The sequence below is a fragment of the Xenopus laevis genome, chromosome 2L (genome assembly GCF_017654675.1).
Source record: "Xenopus laevis strain J_2021 chromosome 2L, Xenopus_laevis_v10.1, whole genome shotgun sequence".
In the NCBI taxonomy this organism is placed as follows: domain Eukaryota; kingdom Metazoa; phylum Chordata; class Amphibia; order Anura; family Pipidae; genus Xenopus; species Xenopus laevis.
Window position 1 is genome coordinate 95,231,749 of NC_054373.1, and position 21,321 is coordinate 95,253,069.

Here is a 21,321-nt window from a genome sequence, read left to right on the forward strand (position 1 = left end):
CCAGTGACTATAATTGAATCTCGCACGCATTCACTTATTACGGCTTATTAGAGGCAGAATCCCTAATGACAGCCCCTAATGCGCAACTGCTGCGTTCGAGGTACGCGCGGAATTTGCGCATGCGCGGTTGTTTGGAAGGAGCGTAGGGGGTTGTTACGTTTTGGGAGCGCCGTCGCGTTACTACGTCCGGTGATGGCGGCTCTGTGTTCGAGCCCATGAGGCGGGGAAACGTTGTACCAAGCCGGGGTGCGGGGAAGCAGAAGACGTCCGAGGCAATGGCTGGGGTGTTTGACATTGACCTGGACCAGCCAGAGGACGCGATATCAGACGATGAACTGGAGGACGGGGTAAGGGGAGACCTACTTGAAGTAGTAGAGGCCTGGGAGCCACTTCGGCTCTTACTTCCCTGTTTGCTACTTTCCTCTTGTTATGTGCCTTTCATAAGTAAACTCTCTCCGGACTAGGGATTCGCACTGCTAAATACATACAATAAACATATCGTTTACACGTGGGCTTTCTTTCCCTCCTCTGTCTGTCTCTGTAAGTATCTAGAGGAATAGGCTGCTTTGACTTCTGCTATACAGAGAGCCTTGCTTTTCCTCAGTGACTTGTTTTGTCTGCTAACGTGGAAAGATATCTCTCCAAGCTCCATTAGACGTGTAGTTGGAAGCGGGGAGTGCAGGCGTGCAATTGCCGGTCATACTGGCCAGTGGTATTTAAAAGATCTATTTGTCATATACAAGTACAGTTAACAAAAAATAAACAAAACAAATCCATCCAGCCCTCAGAGATTTATCATTTCACACATTTATGAATGTCCTGGAGTATAATATACTGCATGGATTGGGAACTGTAATCATCTCTGCCACATTATGTAGTACTTTATGGCAGCCCTTTATACACCTCCAACATGTTTTATCATCATTCACAACAGTCCCTGCCCCTATTGATGGGGCACATTTATCAAGGCAGGGTGTTTAGTCTGCTCCTGTAAAAAACAGTAAAAAAGGGGAAAACCTTACTTTTGCATTTACAGAGCAGTTAATCCCCCGCCCCATTTTTACATGAGTTACCAGGTTTTGGACTCTGCCGCCTGGTGTCCCTCCACTCTTAAGCATTTAAGCATTCTCCCAATTTCTGACGATTTTCTAAGATTAGCTGCCAGAAATCCAATGTGCACATGTGCAAAACATAAGTTTGTGTTCGTCCAGTACCTTCAAATCAAAGTATTTCTGTAAAGCGATAGGAAGCCATTTGGCCTTTTTACTTTCTCGTGTAAGACAAAAATAGTTGTATTCTAAAGAGTTTATCTGCTATGCAAACTTTTTTGCCCTATTATGTAAAAGTAGGGGCACACTGAGTGCAATTTTCTTTCCTCAGCCTGCATTTTTTTTTTACATAGGAGAAGGAAGCCGCTGTCATCTGTACCCTTCATGTATCTCCATTGACAGGCACTGTCCCAGCCTGTAAAGAGCTGTACAGATTTTGGAGTGAAAATGCAAGCGAATAATCCACTCAGTGTGCCCTTGCTCTAAAGGGATATGAAACAAGGGTTATTTTGGCATCTGCTTTCATGCGTGGGCAACAAAACAAGCAAAAATGCTGTGTAATTGCCTGCAAAGTAAATTAATTCAATCATGCGTAACTTCCCTGCCAATGAATTTTCAATAGATTATGCAAATTGAATAATTTACTCATAGCAATTTACATTGGCAAAGCAGTTTTTGTTGATTTGTGTCTGCTCTATAACATGCACTTTGCTGTCATGGCTACAAAGCAGCTTATGTATATAAACTATGTAATTTACAACACTGTGTAATCATGTATGTGCTCTCGGTAGGGCCTGCCCTCCTAATAATGAACATTGGTTTGAAACCTTCTGGCCATCTGATAGGTTACCGTAGGTAAACTGTATGATCATTGGCTTCTGAATTTGTCCAGTTTGTGGCTGGCCAAAATCAGACAGAAATTGCCATGCAAGCAGATCTCATTATATTTGACCAGCTTTACTGTTTTTAATTCAGTAGGCAAGGACAAATACTAGTGGCCAGAATAAAATGTAATTAAAATTTAAATTGTAGTATGTTATAGAATGCCCTATCCTTAGCAAGTTTTCAACTAGTCTGCATTTATTATTTTTGAATTATTTGCCACATTCTCTTTCTGCCTCTTTCCAGCTTTCAAGTGGGGGTCACTAATTCCAGCAGCCAAAAACCATTGCTAAAATGTTATGGTTACTTTTTATTACATATCTTTCTATTTAGGCCTTCTTCCAGTCTGTAGTTGAAACCACTTACTAGTTGTTAGGGCACAGTTGGCTGCAGAAAATTCCAAACTAGAGAGTTGCAGATCTAAAAACCTAAGAAATGATATAAAAAATCACCAATTGCAAAGTGTGATTTTCATAGTCTATCTGATAAGTTTACATTTAAATGGAACTACCCCTTTAAGCCTTAAGTAGGCCATATACGGGCAGATAAAGCTGCCGATAACGGTCGTTTGGACCAATTTGACAGCTTATCTGCCCGTGTATGGGGGCTTCCGAAGGGTTTTCAAGATCGATACTGGCCACAATATCGATCGGGAAGGTTTGATTTTTAACCGACCGACCCGTCAGAGCCCCTTGGCGTATCTTAATTAGATTGTTCAGCCATAAGGCCGAACGTTCGAATTACCCCCGATATAGCGGGGAAAGATCCGCCCGTTTGGCGATGTCGCCAAACGAGCGGATCTTTGAGTCTATGGCCAGCTTTAACTGTAAACAATCAGTCCAAAGTAGGATTACACCAGTCTCCTTTTCTTTCTTGAAACTAGAGTTGCCCCAAAACCAGGATTCAGTTCAGGATTCGGCCTTTTTCAGCTGGATTCAGAACCAAGCAGCTGGCCAAATCATGTAACTTTTCGTCACACACACGGAAGTAAAATGTTTTTAACTGCGCGCACAGTTCTCTTTGGTCCTTCCTGACCCGCATTTGAATATGCAAATTAAAGTTTGAATTCAGTTTGGTATTAGGCCAAATAATTCACAAAGGATTCTATATTTGCCAAATACCAAAATGGATTTGTTGCATCCCTACTTGAAAAACAGATTTTAAAGACTGTCAACAAAGTGAGTGATACATGTTTGATATTTCTGCCATTTAATTTTTTCCCGATATTTGAATATCAGGCTATATAAATAGCATTTCATTGTTTGTCAAGAGGGGCATTATTTCTGCTGGAGCAGACTTTGATTATTTTTGTCCCCAATAGCAGCTGTTTGGACTGCCTGGCAGTGCTCCTGTCAATGTGAAGCTGAAAAGATAAGATTTGCCATAAGACAGTTTAACTTGACTTTATTAACCACAAAGTAGTCTTTCATAGGTTCAGATTAAGAAATTAGCTTCAATTATTCCTTTCATGGGCTATGAGGCTTACTAGGTATTAAAGAAAAAAGCAATGCTCTGCTGCCTAGCATAGTACCACAGTCTAGTTTGTTTTTGAGAAGAGAAATGTGCAGTAAATTCCACATAAATATGTAAAGAGCTAGGTATTATACTAAACTTTTATGCATTTTTGCAAATGTTTTGTTTTCTTTTCTTACTTGATGTAGCAAAAGGATCCCAGTGTCTATCAATCATTTTGCCTTTTTTTGCTCATTGTGGCCACTGTAGGCACTTTAAATGTACCGTACAGTACCATAGGCAGTGTTTCACCTTGGCTGTTTTTGTAATTTTAACTATGCCTTTATTTTTCAGTGAATGTTAAATTAAAGGCAAATTTCATCTTTTTGTCTTGGTATATTAAAAAATTTAAACAAATTATATATTTTGAATCACAAAACCTTTAAAACATTTTTACTTCCCTTTCAGGGAACTTTGACTGAGTTCATGGACCACGGGAGTATATCTTATGAACTGTAAGTTTTTGTATCAGAGTTTTAGATTTATTCATTTTTACAAAGTAATCATTGCCAGAAAAAAAAGTTCTGTAAAGATAACTTTGTTACCTATATTCAATACAATTGCAATTTTAAAGGGTAGCTCATCTTCTCGTCTCTTGCAGTGGCATGGAACATTGTGAGAAGTTTGAGATCTCAGAGACAATTGTGAACAAAGGTCCAGAAAAGATCCGACCAGAATGTTTCGAGCTACTTCGTGTACTGGGGAAAGGTGGTTATGGGAAGGTAAGGTTCTAATAGTGTTTATATTTATGTTGGACTGCAGATATTTTAAATAGATAACATGCAGAAGCATCTTCCAAAGGCACCTTCTCCCTAAATATTATTTAATTATCTTAAAACACAGCAGTTTAGGTTATGTTGAACAATGTTAGCCAGACTGCTACGGAGTAACTATTGTGATATAGAGGTGTGATGTAGGTTAACTTTTATATATTATCCAAAATAAGTATAGTTTTGTTTGCAAATGTATTCAAAAACATTAGAAAAAAGCACAATACCCTTAGCTTGGACTCCACATAATGTGTTTTGTTTTTGGACCTGCTCTTCACTCAACTTGGTTATAAGGTGCAACATTTCTTAAATGGATAGTTAACATTTAAATTAACTTTGGTATGGCGCACAGAGTGATATTCTGAGACAGTTTGTAGTTGGTTGTAGCTTTATAATTCAACAACAACAAAAAAAAAGTGATTTGTGCAGCAGTTCTCCAGTTTGGGATTTCAGCCGTTACTTAGTTACTAGGGTCTTCATTATTTCTTAAATGTAATGTGTGGCCAGAACATCATAGCAGTCCAATACTCCCAAACATACCTCCATTCAAATGGCATAGGAATTAATATTTATTTATGCTTTGTTATATGTAATGCAATAAAATATTTTTTCTGTAGCAATATAACAGGAGTTTAAAAGCCTCTTTGGATCTGTTCAGACACAGAGTCTACAGGCGCATGCACAGTTGGGACTAGTCCACTTCAACTGCTCATGCGCCTGCAGGCTCTGTGTCGGCGAACAGACCCAAAGAGGATACAAGTGGACAGAAGATGGTGCAGAGGGAATTAGTTGCTTTGCTTTATGAGTCCAGGATTCCAAATAGGAGCACTAATCTAGATAATACACTGTGCAGAGGGGAATAGGTAAAGGGGGCAGATCTAGGGCAGTTGAGGGGGTCTGTTGTACATCGGGTGGGGAGTTTAGTTCTCCTTTAAATACTAATATAATGCTAAGCAGGGAAGCAGTATTAGAATCTGTGTAATTTAAAAATATATCTTAGGCATTGATTGAATTAATCTAAATTGTTTGCAATAATACAATATTCCTAAATGTAGAACACAGTGATTCAGACTTTCTGTGTTAAATAGGTTTTTCAGGTGCGTAAAGTAATTGGAGATCATACAGGAAATATCTTTGCAATGAAAGTTCTTAAAAAGGTAAGAATTTTATCATACTTTTGCAAGACACAAATTTATTTTCTAATTTCCGTAATTAGTATATGAATTTGTTACATTTATTATAACAATGTGCACCATATACATTAGTTTTCAGACCTTGGGTTTAGATCCTGTTTTTTACTTTGTCATGCACATGGTCAAGTAACTGTAACAGGAACTGTGCTTCTGAGTTGGCATATAGAAGAATTTGATGCACAGCTCCAGTTACTCATCTGTGGAAGCAACAACATGTTGACTGTTTCACGAATGTTAGGACTTCAATGACAAGACCAGTGTAGTCCTCTGTTAACTTAGATTCATTACCAGTTACTGAATTTTTTAAAAGTATATAGTATACAAAGAGAAACAATGTCTTGAAAAGAGCCTGCGTGACTATATCTGTGCATTGTACTGCTACATCATAGGCTTATACAGTAAAGGTTGTAGTCTTTTGTTCCCTTCCTTTTAAAATTAAAGGTGGCCATACACATAGAGATCTCTTCCCGATATACCCACCTTCAAGCTAGGCAATGTCGGGCTGATAGGACCCAACTGACTTTCAGCCAGATATCGATCCGGGAAGCCTTTTGAGGGCCCAACACATGGGCCAATAAGCTGCCGACTTGGTCTGTCTGCAGCTTTTATCGGTCCATGTATGGCTACCTTTAGGTTCTGTTCTGTATAAGCAGCCCATATTCCTATTTTGCTGGATATAAAGTTGTTCACTGTGGCTTCCAGAGGTCCGTCCTTGTGTATATTTATATACCACAATGCAGGTGTGTTGAAAAGAAAACTCCAAAATATAAAAAAAGAGTATATTATGTAGGATATTATAAATTACAAACTTGTATTGTAAATATATAGTACAAAACTGGAGAAAATAAATGCTACAATCATACTAAGAAGAAGGGGCATAAGCAAAGGCCACCCACTAGTGCTCACACCAAAAAGAAACTGGACAAATCAATTTTTTGCCAAATGCATAATAGCACAGACTATATTGTAATATACCAGTATACCACAGACTGTAAAATGCTACCCATCCGTAACATAACCTTTTATTTAGCATCTGTGTTTCACCAGAAGGTGAACTTCCCCATTGAAACTGTCTGCTAAGTTGCCCATGGAAAAAAAAATCAGTATCAGTTTTTTATCTCACCTAGAAGGAATCATGAGCTCCTTTTAAATTTTATCTCAAGTATATCAAGGATCTGCTGTTACTATGGAAATTTCAAACCATCTTTACTCTCGCTGTTTTATCACCTAGGCCATGATTGTACGAAATGCTAAAGACACGGCTCACACTAAAGCAGAGCGGAATATACTAGAAGAAGTAAAGCATCCGTTCATTGTGGACCTTATTTATGCCTTTCAGACTGGTGGAAAACTCTACCTCATCCTGGAGTATCTTAGCGGTCAGTTTGCATGGTACTTTATTTATAAACTATTGTGATGTCTGCCAGACCAACATGACAGTACTGATTAAGAGCTATGCTTGCCATATATTTTATGCAACACTCCAGCTGCATGGGAAATAAAAGTAAGCTTGATCTGAAAATTATTTATTTCATAGAACATGGGTTCTTTGATATAAGTTTTAGTTGTAACAATGTTAGCCACAAACAATGTTTAGGTGTGTGGGTTCTGCAGAATAGAATGGCATATACACTAGCAAAAATGTATGGTTTTATGTGGTTTATATTGTAAAATTTACATATTAGAATTAATCCAGACAAGTTACACATCCAGGCTTAGTTTATGTAACCTATTTCTTGTGGAATTCCAGTATGCCAGGCTCTAGCTTTGGTGAGAAACTGCTGGAAACCTTAGTTATCTTGTTTCTAACCAGCTACAGTTCGAGAACATGCCCTCAGGATAGAACATGAAACTTTTAACAGTTGGACTCTGACTATTCGATTTAGACATGTTGTTAGTTTTGTTCTGTGTTTTATAACATATAGTCCCAATCTTTAAAAAAAAAAAAAAAGTAATTTTCTTTTTGCCCATCATGGATGGTATGGCCTTCTGATAAGATATTTGAACATAAAATTTTTGCTATGAGATCCAGAAACCTGATATCCAGAAACTCCAATATCTGGGTAGGGTATCTCCCATAATTAAAAATTGTTATTAAAGATCTATTCTTATTAATAAGTATTTATTTTAATGTCTTTAAGTTGTATCTTAGTTTGGCCACTTTACTTTTGTGTTTGTTCTTCTATTACTCCTTAAATTAAAGGTTATTGAAAAAAAAGTTATTGCAGTGTAAATAACATAATGTATTATTTATGTACATAGGAGGAGAACTCTTCATGCAGCTGGAAAGAGAAGGGATATTTATGGAGGACACAGCCTGGTAAGTTAAAGGGATTTTGTCATGATTTTTGTAGTTTGTTTCTAAACACTGTTTACACGGCAAATAATTCACTCTACCATATAAAATTTTAATCCTGAAATTACAAGTGTATTCTTTTTTTATGTGTAATATTGGTGTGTAGGCAGCCAGCTCAGGTGATTTTGCCAGGTCATGTGCTTTCAGAAAGAGCCAGCACTTCATGGTGGAACTGCTTTTAGTTGAGCTATTGTTTCTTCAACTCAATGTAACTGAAATTGCAGTGGGACTTTTTTACTATTGTATGCTATTCTTATATCTACTATGGAGCTATCGTGTTACATTCCTGTTGTTCTGCTGATGAGCTGCTGTCGGCGAAAGGGGGGTGACGTTACTCAATCACAGAGGGCACCTGGCAAACCGACAATGTCTAGCCCCATGTCAGATTTCAAAATTAAGCATAAAATCAGTTTGCTCTATTGAGAAACTGATTTCAGTGCAGAAGTCAGCTGAAGCAGCACTATTAACTGATGCTTTTTGGAAACACAACAGAATCCCAAAGAAACGGTAATACCATCAAAGGAAAGTGTTTTAAAGTAATTAACATATAATATACAGTATATTATATGTTAAATATTTTAAAACACTTTCATGGATGCTGCGTGTTTGCTTCAGACTACTGTAGTATAAACAAGCTGCTATGTAGCCATGGGGGCAGCCATTCAAGTTGGAAAAAGACACAGGTTACAAAGCAGATAACAAATAAGCCCTGTCCAATACAATGGTGTTTTATCTATCTGCTTATTTCGGATTTGAAAAGACTTTGAAAGGGATACTGACATTATTCAGTCATTATATTGTCATTATTCACTTTTTTTTTTTTTCAAATCAAGTTTTAAGTCTTTCATAATTAATAAATTTGCAATTTTTGTGGAATAAAGTTTGCATTTGCAGGGTTTGGATTTGGTAAAGCTAGGCACTTGGATTTGGCGGAATCCTGCTGAAAAAGGCTTGGATTTGGTGCAGTCCTATTACACATACATATATATATACATATACATATACATATACATATACATATACATATATATATACTATGCATACCGATTCCTATACTTAACTATCTGTAGATTGTTAGATCCCAAAAGCATTGGGTGTTCAAAAAACATATCTGATCCATTCTTATATCCAGACTCTTCTGTGTGCTGCTGTTTTATATGCTTTAGCAAAATCTAAATAGACCACACCCAATGTCTGGGCTTGTGTTCACTTCCTTATAGAAGGTAATTAAATTTGTCTGGCAAGAACTATCATCGATAAAACCATGCTGGCACAATTCAATATATTCACATATTTCTATCTATTACTCTCCAAAAGCTATCCACACACTTTACCACTGATGTCCAACTAACAGGCATATAGTTTTCAGAGTATGGGTTTTATTTTTGAATAATATCATCACATTGGCTGTTGGTACCATGTTAGAATCAAAGAATTAATTTTGGTTATGAATGAACCTTATTTTCCATGAATCTTTTATACCTAAATTGGATTTGTTTAACAGAAATCTTTTTCTCCAGTTTTTATTTGGCAGAGATCTCAATGGCTTTAGGACATTTACATCAGAAAGGAATCATTTACCGAGATTTGAAACCAGAGAACATCATGCTTAATCATCAAGGTGGAAACACAGTAAATAGTTCATATTAAGTCATTTGCCTGAATTATTATATACTTGTAGTTAAGTTGACTAAGGTACTGTATATTGAGGTTACCCTGGTAGGCTCTGCTAATCTCAAGTTTTAGCTATCCGCTATCGTTTTTTTCATCTTTAGACTAATGTCAATGAGCCTTTTGGGAAAATAATAACACATGACAAATTGTTGTTTAAGGCTAATATCATACAAGCCAATTAGAGTATATAACCATTGGCATTTGGACATGTCCCTTGGCAGGCAGTTTTTATTGATTGCCCTATGACTGGAATTAAAATGTACAGGGCAGTATATAGTATTATCTTTCCCCTCAGAATGATTGCTATCCATATCTTGACTAGTTGCAGTATGTAAGTATGTCATACATATTATATGTCATCATGCTGTCTTTTATTTAGATCCTACACTTGGTCGTCTGTGTTGAAAATGTGACCACTCTTTGCTCCTAGTTGCTGTGTATTGCGATATTATTTAATGAAATGTTTAGTTGTGTAAAATTGCTGTTTTTTATTAAGCCCTTTGGAGGTTGTAAATGTACTGTATATTGACCTTACTGGCTGTCATAAAAACTTAGATTCTGTTTCTGGAAATGGTTATCTGAACGCACTAATAGCCAGGATAGGAACCCTTTCAGAGAGATTATTTGTCATCTACTCTTTTTTGCTGTGATAGGAATTCTATTTAATTGAGCCAATACAGTCTGCTTGTGTCACATGAGTTTGTGTACTGACTTAGTGTAGAACTTTGGTTTATGAAATTATTTTCCTCTGTCACTACTAGACGTTAACCACTACAACCATCCTTATGTTTGTCTGTCTTTCAATAAGATTGCACTTGCGAAGGAAGGTTTTCCTTCGTTTGTTGTATTTTGCTATAAAATATTCAAAACTGCCATGGCATGAGGTTTGACAAAATGGTGTATGCCAAGCCACCAGTTCAAGCTAAACCTACCATCTATAAGACCTTTTAGCCAGAACCATGTTGCTCCTTTTAAAGGGAATGCCCTTAAGTCAGCGCTACGCAATATGTTGGCGCTATATAAATACATGTTAATAATAAGTATTGATTAAATTCAGTTATGTTTCTGTAGCCTAACCACAATGTATGGACGCTGTTTTTAAGTTCTGTACTTTCCTAGCTTTTAATGTTTTTCTTCTAAGTCGAGGTCTAATTCAGTAGCCACCTTAAATTTTATACGGATTCCACATTAAATTTAAACTAGTAAGGAGATGTACTTCTAAATGAGCTTTATGGCTATACATAACATTTTTACAAATAGTTTTATTTGCTAATGTATGACTTAAACGTAACTTTACTTACAGAAGCAAAACCACAATAATGGCTGTGTTATTTTATAGATATTGTTCTAGTTGTGCATACAGTACAGGTATGGGATCATTTATCCGGAAACCCGTTATCCAGAAAGCTCAGAATTAAGTAATGGCCTTCTCCCATAGACTCAATTTTATCCAAATAATCCAAATGTTTTAAATGATTTCCTTTTTCTCTGTAATAATAAAACAGTAGCTTGTACTTGATACGAACTAAGATATAATGAATCCTTTTTTGGAAGCAAAACCAGCCTATTGGGTTTATATAATGTTTACATGATTTTCTAGTAGACTAAAGGTATGAAGATCCAAATTACAGAAAGATCCATTATCTGGAAAGCCCCAGGTCCCGAGCATTCTGGATAACAGGTCTCATACTTATATTTAAAAATGTTTGTTTATTCATCTACAGAATCCTGTTATTAATTGCTTTATATTTTGAACTGCATGTCAAATAATAAATGTTTATCATGGTATACATGCTGAACTATATTGACAAGTTTTATTTTAACTTTTAGGGCATGTAAAACTAACTGATTTTGGCCTTTGTAAAGAATCTATCCATGATGGCACAGTCACACACACCTTCTGTGGAACAATAGAATACATGTAAGATTTACTATTTTTAATCGACTATTTCCCCTCTAGGACTAATTCACGGTGCTGCCTTAAATACATGTATCAAATTCACCATAGAGGAAACTGGAGGTGCAAAGTAAATACAAACATTAAATTAAATCGTAATGGGTATCCACAAACGTTGCGGATTTGTTTATGATCTTTTTTGCATTTTCATATTTTGACACACTTCAGATTGCTTCCTAATGCTGATTCCATTTCCTGTGTTTATGTCCCGATACAAATTTGGAAATTATACCTCTTCAGAAAAAAGTAATATAATTATTTATGTTGCACCAGCAAGCTACACACTTTTCAGTAATATTATAGATATTGATTGGTACTTGCATTTGACATTGTTTGCTTTGGATCTTTAATGTGAACATATGTATGTGTTTCGATAAACTTATTCTAAAAATATAAGTGCTAATTTCCTTAATTTTCCTAGGGCACCTGAAATCTTAATGAGAAGTGGTCATAACCGTGCTGTAGACTGGTGGAGCCTGGGGGCTTTGATGTATGACATGCTAACTGGAGCAGTAGGTGCACTATTATTTATGCATGTTTTGCCTTCAGTGACCATTTAACGCATTGACCATTTAACGCATGTTTTAACAGGGGCCTATAAATAAAGAATTTGTAAAAGATATGAAGGTAGTTTTCTATGCTAAGCTCTAGGATTCCTTATATAACTGTTGGGTTTCCTGTGGTATACTGAACAATATTTAATATTTTTGTTTAGGGATTTAGCAAAGACTTTGCTCCCAAAAGTTTTAACTCTTTGCTTTTACTTACAAGATTTAAACTGATATATCTTAATTTATTTTATATTGCCTATGTATTTGTCTTGTAGATATAATTACATGGGCAGCCCTTTTGAAATTAACATGACAAAACTGGCCTAATTATTGCTTTTATTAGCCAATTAAGATGATAATAATAGCACTTTTTTCAAGCTGATTTAGGACATATTTATAATTTTTACTTCTTTCTTCTCACTAAGTTTCTCTGTAAATGCATTTGCTTCAGGTTACAAGTTTAGCCTATTCTACCCTGCTGATGTCTTTTAGGCTTTCTGTCTGTTAGCTTTTATAGCTCTTCTACTGTTATAGTTCACTAACTATGAAACAGAAGGGGGCATATGGTTCTGCAACCAATTTCCCCCAAAATTTTATATGTAAAAATGTTTAATCACCGTTGTCTTTTTTTTTTTTAAAGGAAATGTTAACTGTACCATTACTATTCTATATTTGCTCATTTTGTCTGCTTTACCACTATTCTTTACCATAAGCGAACTGTAATGCAGTTTTGTTTTGTGTTCTAGCCGCCATTCACTGGTGAAAACAGAAAGAAAACAATTGATAAAATTCTTAAATGTAAATTAAACCTGCCTCCCTACCTCACTCAAGAAGCCAGGGATCTGCTTAAGAAGGTAGCTGTCCTTTTCTTCTAAGATGTTGAAATTAAGTTATATTATTTGTTTTGTTGCCCCACTGGTGCTTTGAACTTCACCATGAAGACTAATATAAAATTAGACAATCCAGCCAGCACGTTCCCAGACTTTTTATACCAATGCTGTTGCTGAAAAATAATGCTTTGAGGGTTAATTGAAATTGGTTAATTTCACTAATTAGGTGGCTATGCAAGGGGCACCATCATAGAAAAATTGTATGTGCAGGCTGTGTTAGGACACATCTCCGATGGAGGATGCTTAATATAAAGCTAATGAAGGTGCATGTCCCCAAAACGTGTATCCTACTCTGCAAAATAAACAACAGCATTCTTTCCTTGATTAAAGGGAAGGAGAAGACATCATGGTGTGTATCATCCGCATCATACCAGTCCACAAATCGTGATGGAAACCCCTACAAGCATTTTTGAATATAGTAAAATTATAATTTATGGTGAGCCTGTGATAAATCCTAGAGCAATGAGGATATGATCCCATAGCCACACCAAATTTAGAAATCAGTGAGGAAGTGATACTGTATTAATGCCAAATTTGCTGCATTTGCACAAAACATGGTAGATTCAAATATGACTAGACAGTCAGAGGAACTGCGTTTTAACAGAAATCATTAGTTACATGACAAAAACAATGTTAGTTGAATGCACAGTAGTACTTCTTTGCGTTTTGTCCTGTGGGTTCCTCATTGTACATATTGTACAGTTAAATCAATGTTTTTAAGTAAAAAAAATTCAAAACAAAGACAGGTGGTAGAATGTCCCATTTAAATTTATGCAGTTGGGCTTTTGCAATTCTAAAGCTCTTTGTGTCCTTTTGTTATAGCTGCTAAAAAGAAATGCTGCATCTCGCCTTGGAGCAGGAGTGGGAGATGCTGGAGATGTGCAGGTAAGATTTACCATTTTTCTGCCTAAGCATTTGTATGGTAGTAGTGTCTTTGTCATGCTTGTATGAATTTGCTGAAAGAAGCATCATTGATATTTTACAGATTTTGGAAATTTTTTACGTTGCTATGAACACATACTGCATTAAAACTGCTTTGTTTTTTGTTATTTTAAAAGAGAAGGAAAGTTAAGTCAGTTTACTGCCAATAGATTAGCCACAATAATGCAAGCTAGAACCCTATATCTATTCTGTAAAATGCTTTACCATACCAGAGTAAACCGCTCTAGAAACTCTCTCTGTTTGTTTAGGATAGCAGCTGCCATATTTGCTTGGTGTGACAAATTCCTGCCAGAGTCTCTCCCTGCTCACTCATAGCTCTGGGCTCAGATTACAGGAGGGAGAGAGGAGCAAACTGAGCATGCTCAAGCACGTCCCCTTGAGGTTTAAAAGACATGTAAAGCCTACATTTGCCTACCATGTATATAATTTCCCCCCACCCAAGCCACAGCTAAATCAGAGTTTCTATGGGAGCCAGCAATTTTCCATTGGCTGTTAGACTGTAGGGTGTGTTAGTAATCTGAGCTGAGAAGGACTGAGCATGCTCATGAGCCAACAGCCAAAGTAAATTCCTGAGCGAGGGGGCAGAGTGGGTTAGAGGAGGAGAAGGAATTCTAGGTGATTAAGGGGATGTTGCAGCCTTACTGTTAACCTTTTAACAACCAGAGTGGCAGGTATCTAAAGATTTCATAGTCAGTTCACTGATTACATTTTTGTGGGTAGGGTTTACATGTCCTTTAAAGGAACAGTTGCACCAGTTGCAGGTCAATCCTGGGAGATACCGGATTGGATAATGTTAACGACAGACGCCAGCCTTCAGGGATGGGGCGCAACGTTCAACTGCCTATCCGCACAAGGTCTATGGTCTCCCGCCGAATGTAAACTACCGATCAACATTCTGGAGTTACGGGTAGTAAAACTAGCTCTCTTCCACTTGTCATCTCATCTTCAAACGAGCAATACGGGTCCAAAGTGACAATTCCACCATAGTCGCTTACATAAACAGGCAAGGAGGAACCCGCAGCAGAGCAGCATTGGCGGAAGTTCAACAGATATTGAGTTGGGCAGAGGCCCAATCAGTAAGATTGTCTGCCATTCACATACCAGGAGTAGACAATACCAGAGCGGTCTTTCTAAGCTGAAATCTCTTAGATCCAGGGGAATGGGAACTTCATCCGGACACATTTGCGGAACCCGTCAGTCATTGGGGACTTCCTCAAATCGGTCTAATGGCATCCAGAACCAACCGCAAAGAAACTACCTTCTTTGCCCGCTCCCAGGACCCTCTCGCAATGGGAGTGGATGCCATGACTCGGCGTTGGCAGTTCGATCTAGCCTACATCTTTTCTCCTCTCCCCATGTTACCACTGGTCCTGAAGAAGATCAGGTGCTCCCTCATCACAGTCATTGTGATAGCTCCCTTTTGGCCCAGAAGAACTTGGTTTTCGTATCTTCAAGAGATGTCCATAGCACAACCCATCCGCTTAGCTCCCAGAAGCGATCTACTATGCCAGGGCCCCATAGCACACCACAATCCTGGCCTCTTCGCTTTGACTGGATGGCTATTGAGGCAGCCATCTGGAGACGAAAGGGAATAGCGGAGGATGTCATCACCACTATGTTGAAGTCATGCAAGCCCACATCATCTAGATCGTATCACAGAGTCTGGCGCACCTACTGGAATTGGTGCACAGAGACAGCACTATCCCTGACTGACACTTCTTCCTTCATGGAATGCAACATTCCAAGGCTCCTTTCTTTCCTCCAACGAGGTTTACAGTTGGGACTGAAGCTCAGTTCTTTGAAGGTTCAAGTTTCAGCTCTGTCAGTATTGCTTCAAACTCGATTGGCCATGGATGATTCAGTTCGTACATTCCTACAGGGTGTGGCACATATCTCCCCTCCCTTTCGCCCACCTACTCCAGGCTGGGACCTCAACATTGTCCTGGATACTCTTCTGGACCCCCCTTTTGAACCTTTAGGGACGATTTCAGAGCAATGGCTCACCTGGAAAGCTGTTCCTCGTGGCAATATCTTCGGCCAGACAGGTATCAGAGATCAGTGCCTTATCCTGCGACCCGGCATTTCTTGTCTTTCACAAGGACAAGGCGGTACTAGGCACACTACCATCATTCCTACCAAAGGTGGTATTGTCCTTCCACATAAATCAAGAGATTGTGGTGCCGTCCCTATGTCCTGATCAAAAGAACGATAGGAAGCAAAGGCTCCACAACCTGGATGTCGTCAGAGCACTTCAGTATCTCGAGAGATCCAAGAGTTTTCAACAGTCTCAGAATCTATTTGTCATACCCTCCGGGGCCCTGACGAGGCATGGCAGCCTCGAAGACTTCTATCTCGAGATGGTTAAAGGAGACTATTCGGCAGGCTTAACTGGCCAAAGGAAAATCTCTTCCTGTGGGTATTCGAGCTCATTCTACGAGGTCAGTGGGAGCCTCCTGGGCATGGTGCAATGCGGCCTCCTTGGATTAGATCTTTAGAGCAGCTACCTGGTCTTCTGTCCACACATTTACGAAATTTTACAAACTTGACACGTTCTCCTCTGCAGAGGCCTCTTTTGGCCACAAGGTGTTGCACTCTGTGGTGCAATAACGTGTCTTCATCTCGCTCCCACCCTGCTGCTTCTGGGGCTGCTTTGTTAAATCCCCATAGTCACTGAGGCTGATTTATCAACACTGGTCAAATTTGCCCAAGGGCAGTTACCTAAAGCAACCAATCAGTGATTAGCTTTTTAAAGCCAGCTACAAGGAATGAATGCTATTTGATTGGTTGCCATGGGTTACGGCCATGGGCAAATTTGCCCAGTGTTAATAAATGACCCCCACTGTGTCCTCCTTGAGACAACAGAGAAAACAGGATTTTTTGATACTCACCGTTAAATCTGTTTCTCTGTAGTCGAGAAGGGGGACACAGGGCTTCCCGTCCCTACGCGAGTTTGACCATGTTGGTCGACAAGGGAATGTTTTCCTGAGTTACCAGTTCTGCAGTTTACTAGTTTTATTAGCAGTGTCTTTGGTAACAACTGATTGGATTGGTACTTTTTCATTATTCTAAGCGTCCTGCCTCCTAGAGGGTGGAGCTTAACCCCATAGTCCCTGTGTGCCCCTTCTCGACTACAGAGAAACAGATTTAACGATGAGTATCAAAAAATCCTGTTTTTTGCCTTTTATGCAATTCCTTTTTTATATCTGCGAGGTGTGGAATAGGCATTTTGTACTGCATTATTGGCAGAATTTGGACAATTAGTTTAATATTATTTAGCCCATGTGTCATATAGCAATTAGAATAGCTAAAATGTTGCCTTTTCTTGATTGGAGCTGTGCATAAATATCTCTAGGAAAGACAACCATTCTTAAGTTTTCATTAGTACAGGTATGGGACCCGTTACCCAGAATGCTTGGAACCTGGGGTTTTCTGGATATTAGATCTTTCCGTAATTTGAATCTTCATGCCTTAAGTCTACTAGAAAATGTATTATTTAATGTAAACATTAAACAAACCAGTGGCCTGGTTTTGCTTGCAATAAGGATTTATTATATTTTGTTTTGAAACAAGTACAAGCTACAAGGAAAGGAAATTTTTAAAAAAATTGGATTATCTGGTTAAAATGGGGTCTACTTTAATTCGTAGCTTTCTGGATAACTGGTTCCTGGATAACTGATCGCAATAGTTTAGTAGTGTGAGAGAACCATAAAACCAAAAGTATAGTAATGTGAACAGAAAGATTTAACAGGATAAAATGATAAAGTTTTTGTAAAAACAAAATGTAATGTGTAGTGCCCATTTAAGGTAACACAGTAAGAAATATTTTCAATTTTTTAGGGTCACCCCTTTTTCAGACACATTAATTGGGATGATCTTCTGGCTCGTACGGTGGAACCTCCCTTTAAACCGCTTTTGGTATGTAAACCGTTTCATAGAGGCTTCATTTAATAATGCTGGGAGCAGTGCATTGACTGAAACAGAGCATGTATTAGTTACCATAATAGTGCAGTTTCCATAGTTCACAACTTGTATATGCTGCTTTTGATTAAAACATATTTATACAAGTGTTTGAGACAGTAAGCTCATTTTAAACAAGCCAATCCATCTCCTACACGCAGCCTCTGTCTTAGGTTTACAGATAAGGAGGAGTTCATTGTACAGGGGCTTGCACTAGGAATTGCATTGTTTTGTTCAAATAATATCCAAAATAATACATATTTAATTATTAAAACAATAGACAGAAAATATGGTCAGCACAAGCCTTATTAATTGTGACTGTTTTTTTATGTAAATTGTTTTTTAAAAAAAAATGTGTAGGTGATTTGGAATGGTTTGCTCAGCTAATATGTATAAAACCATATAACTGCCAGGTTTATGAGTCCAATTCCTGTTAAAATCATAATGGACCACAGTCTACAAGATTATTATAAAAGACAAACTGGTCATTTTTTCCATTCAAAGCAATCTGAAGAGGATGTCAGCCAATTTGATTCAAAGTTTACACGGCAGACCCCTGTGGACAGTCCAGATGATGCCACTCTCAGCGAAAGTGCCAACCAGGTGTTTGTGGTGAGTTATTTGTAAAAGGATTTGTTTTTGTCAGGAGTTAAATAAAACAAAGCAAAGGTAAGAATCTTGTGGTCTGACACACGTAGTGCTGTGAATTTAAATTTTCAGAAACTTCTCAAACTGGAAAGGTTTGGAGGTTTGGAGTAGAAAGACATATTTACATATTTTCAGAATTCCTGTTATGTAATGTTGAAAAAATTAACAGATTTTCTTTCTAGGGTTTTACCTATGTGGCTCCCTCTGTACTTGAAAGTGTGAAAGAGAAGTTTTCATTTGAACCAAAAATTCGCTCTCCACGCAGATTCATTGGTAGTCCCAGAACACCCATAAGGTAAATATTCTTGCAAAGAACTTTACCTGTGTGTAGAAATATTCTGAATGGGTAGCAATTAAAGCACCATTGTGTTATCAGTATTTATTATTAGTGTATTATTATTATTATTTCTATAAAGGGTGCAGAGGCAGGAAAAAACCTTTTCCTTATTGTATTTATGGCTAAAATGGAATTATTACCTTAGGCAATAAATATCCCAATGCATACCCAAAAGGAGAGCATACACTACTGGGCAATGTTTAAAAGCTTTAGGCTAATATGCTTTAATAGATGAAGCACACACATGTATGAGAATGCCCCTTATTCTCATCAGCACCATACAAGTCTGCTTTATATGTTTACTCTTTTTGCACTGGTGTTTTTACTGGTTTATATATTGAATAATATGGTATTTAGAGATTTTGAAAGCACATGCTTCTACTTTTTATGGGAAATAGAATGTGTTATATTCTTTTAAAAGGCAAGTATAGGTAATCATGCTTTCTATCATTTTTAATGTTCACACATTTGTAAAGCGTTCTACGTTTTCATACCAACGAAAACCACAGCAAACTTGCATGGGTTTTATTGGTATTCTATGTGCTTCAGTTGTTTTTCAAACATATAATTACAAAGCTAAATGTTCATTACTAATTTGTACCCTGGAAAAACATTGTTTTTGTCCAGATTTCAGGTACAGGAATCATGGAGAGCGAGAGAGATCCTGAATGAAAACTAAAAAGTTTTTGTGCATTCTGTCTTAGATTTCTTTAATGGGTTTAATATATTTTTACAGCCCTGTGAAGTTTTCTCCTGGGGATATCTGGGGAAGAGGAGCAGCTGCTGGAACCTCAAATACTCAGACACCAGGGGAGTTTCGAATGGAAGCAGGTGGTGTGGAACAAATGGATGTGACTGTAAGCGGAGAAGCTTCAGCACCGCTACCAATCAGACAATCTAATGCTGGGCCATATAAAAAGCAAGCTTACCCCATGATTTCTAAGCGACCAGAGCATCTACGCATGAATCTATGACAGTGCAGTATTTACAGATCTATTCTGACTTACACAGGTGGTAAAATAAAAAGCAAGAATCGTTAACTCCCCTTTATAACAAGGCATGAATGACCCTGTTGGGGAAGCAAATCATGGAATCAGTTGCTGCACAGAAATGTTTGAAAAGACTTATAAACATTAATTTTTAATAAATAATATATATATATACATCTATATATATATCAGTGGTGCAAAAAAACAAAACAATAACATTCAGTCAGAACTGCACACGAGAAATGGAGACTGCTTATTTGGTGGATTCCTACCTAATTCTTTCCCTATCACAGTTGGAAGCTGACAGTATTACTTCAGTCATAAACGTTTCAGAAGGTCACAAGAATAGATTTTCTTGAAATCTATCTCCAAAATATATCAGGTGGTGGCAATGAATATTGATGATTACACCAATGTCAAACCAAACTTAAACTGTTATGCAGTACTGCTTGATTACATAGCTGAATAGTGCTGTGTGATAAGATACATTTTGCTATCCAAACATACGAATGTACAAACTTGCAGTACCACACTAAAATAGGGCTAGTTTTACCCAGAATCCAACTGGTTGTCTTCCAGTGTGTTTAAGGAATACCTCCAAATGGGTATCCACAAGATAATTATGGTCAGAGGTGTAAATGGATCCATGTACCTTAAACGTCTGGATGTCACATGTTGCCAATAACCTATTTTCGCTTTCCCCTCCTGTTTCCTGTGCTCCCACAGCAACATTGAGTGTTCATCGAATGAGAACTTTCAGCGCTGGGACTATTTTTCCATTGTAAAAAGTATTACATGGCCTTTATACTCATGTCTTCCATAATGAGAGAAACGTCTCAGAAGCTGAACCTTGGGAATGTTATCACAATGCTGGTCTTGTCTTAGATTCTGTATGTATGGCTTAAAGGTACAAAGAAAGAAATAAAGGTAAAATTACCTTGCTTGCCTTAAAGAAATTTGTGTATATCACTTGGGAGGATTAATGCTTGCAAATCCTGGCTATTTTATGCTGTGTGCTTTAGCAACACTAGCCATTCTTCTTGTTAACCCTGTCTTTGTTTACCATTTAGTCTATACAATTTTAAACTCTTCTAAATTGGTAGCTTTGGCAAATGTATATTAGCAAGAGTTGGTAGCTTCAATGTACAAAGAGAAACTAGAATGATTTAAAGATACAATTAATTATGCTGTAGGATGCAAGCCATAGCAAGAATGTACATAAAACCTAAAATACCAAGGAGACCAATCAAAGCTTCAGAATGAATGAGTATACAAAGGCTATGAACGGTGGGCTGAGTGCACTTGTTCAGTCTTCTCTCATACAGAGCCCTGAGTGTTTAAATCCTTAGCAAATATCTTTTTTTGTCTTTCAATCGTAGCTTGTACATTTTTGATCCACTATATATATACTATACTATATAGTGTATACTATATACTATACTATATAGTGTATACTATACACTATATATCGGAACATTGTAAATGTTTGATGTATTACCCCATCTATAATCAAGATTTTTTTTCTGTACTTCACTAGTCATTGCATACTATGTAAGGAAAAGAAACGCTGCGGGGAGGTGTCTATCTCTACCTTATGGAAAACTGTGCTTTGTT

General features: G+C 37.5%; 1 protein-coding gene across 1 annotated transcript; it reads left to right on the forward strand.

Moving 5' to 3' along the window:
• The first annotated feature begins 68 nt into the window (after positions 1 to 68).
• rps6kb1.L (ribosomal protein S6 kinase B1 L homeolog) lies at positions 69 to 20,659 on the forward strand. The gene is made up of 15 exons (XM_018246825.2): positions 69 to 347; positions 3,852 to 3,898; positions 4,045 to 4,165; positions 5,302 to 5,370; positions 6,638 to 6,785; positions 7,669 to 7,726; positions 9,283 to 9,383; positions 11,267 to 11,357; positions 11,815 to 11,905; positions 12,691 to 12,798; positions 13,657 to 13,719; positions 17,614 to 17,691; positions 18,238 to 18,345; positions 18,564 to 18,676; positions 19,455 to 20,659. Exons 1-15 carry the CDS (start codon positions 216 to 218, stop codon positions 19,690 to 19,692), a joined length of 1,566 nt encoding a protein of 521 aa, XP_018102314.1. The 5' UTR covers positions 69 to 215; the 3' UTR covers positions 19,693 to 20,659.
• Positions 20,660 to 21,321: the final 662 nt, after the last annotated feature.

Excerpts from the sequence above, each read along its gene's own strand:
- rps6kb1.L (XM_018246825.2), top strand. The coding sequence starts at position 216 with ATGAGGCGGGGAAACGTTGTACCAAGCCGGGGTGCGGGGAAGCAGAAG. Across the intron at positions 11,906-12,690 it reads ATGACATGCTAACTGGAGCA|CCGCCATTCACTGGTGAAAA; the intron begins GTAGGTGCACTA and ends TTTGTGTTCTAG. Across the intron at positions 18,677-19,454 it reads AGTCCCAGAACACCCATAAG|CCCTGTGAAGTTTTCTCCTG; the intron begins GTAAATATTCTT and ends ATATTTTTACAG.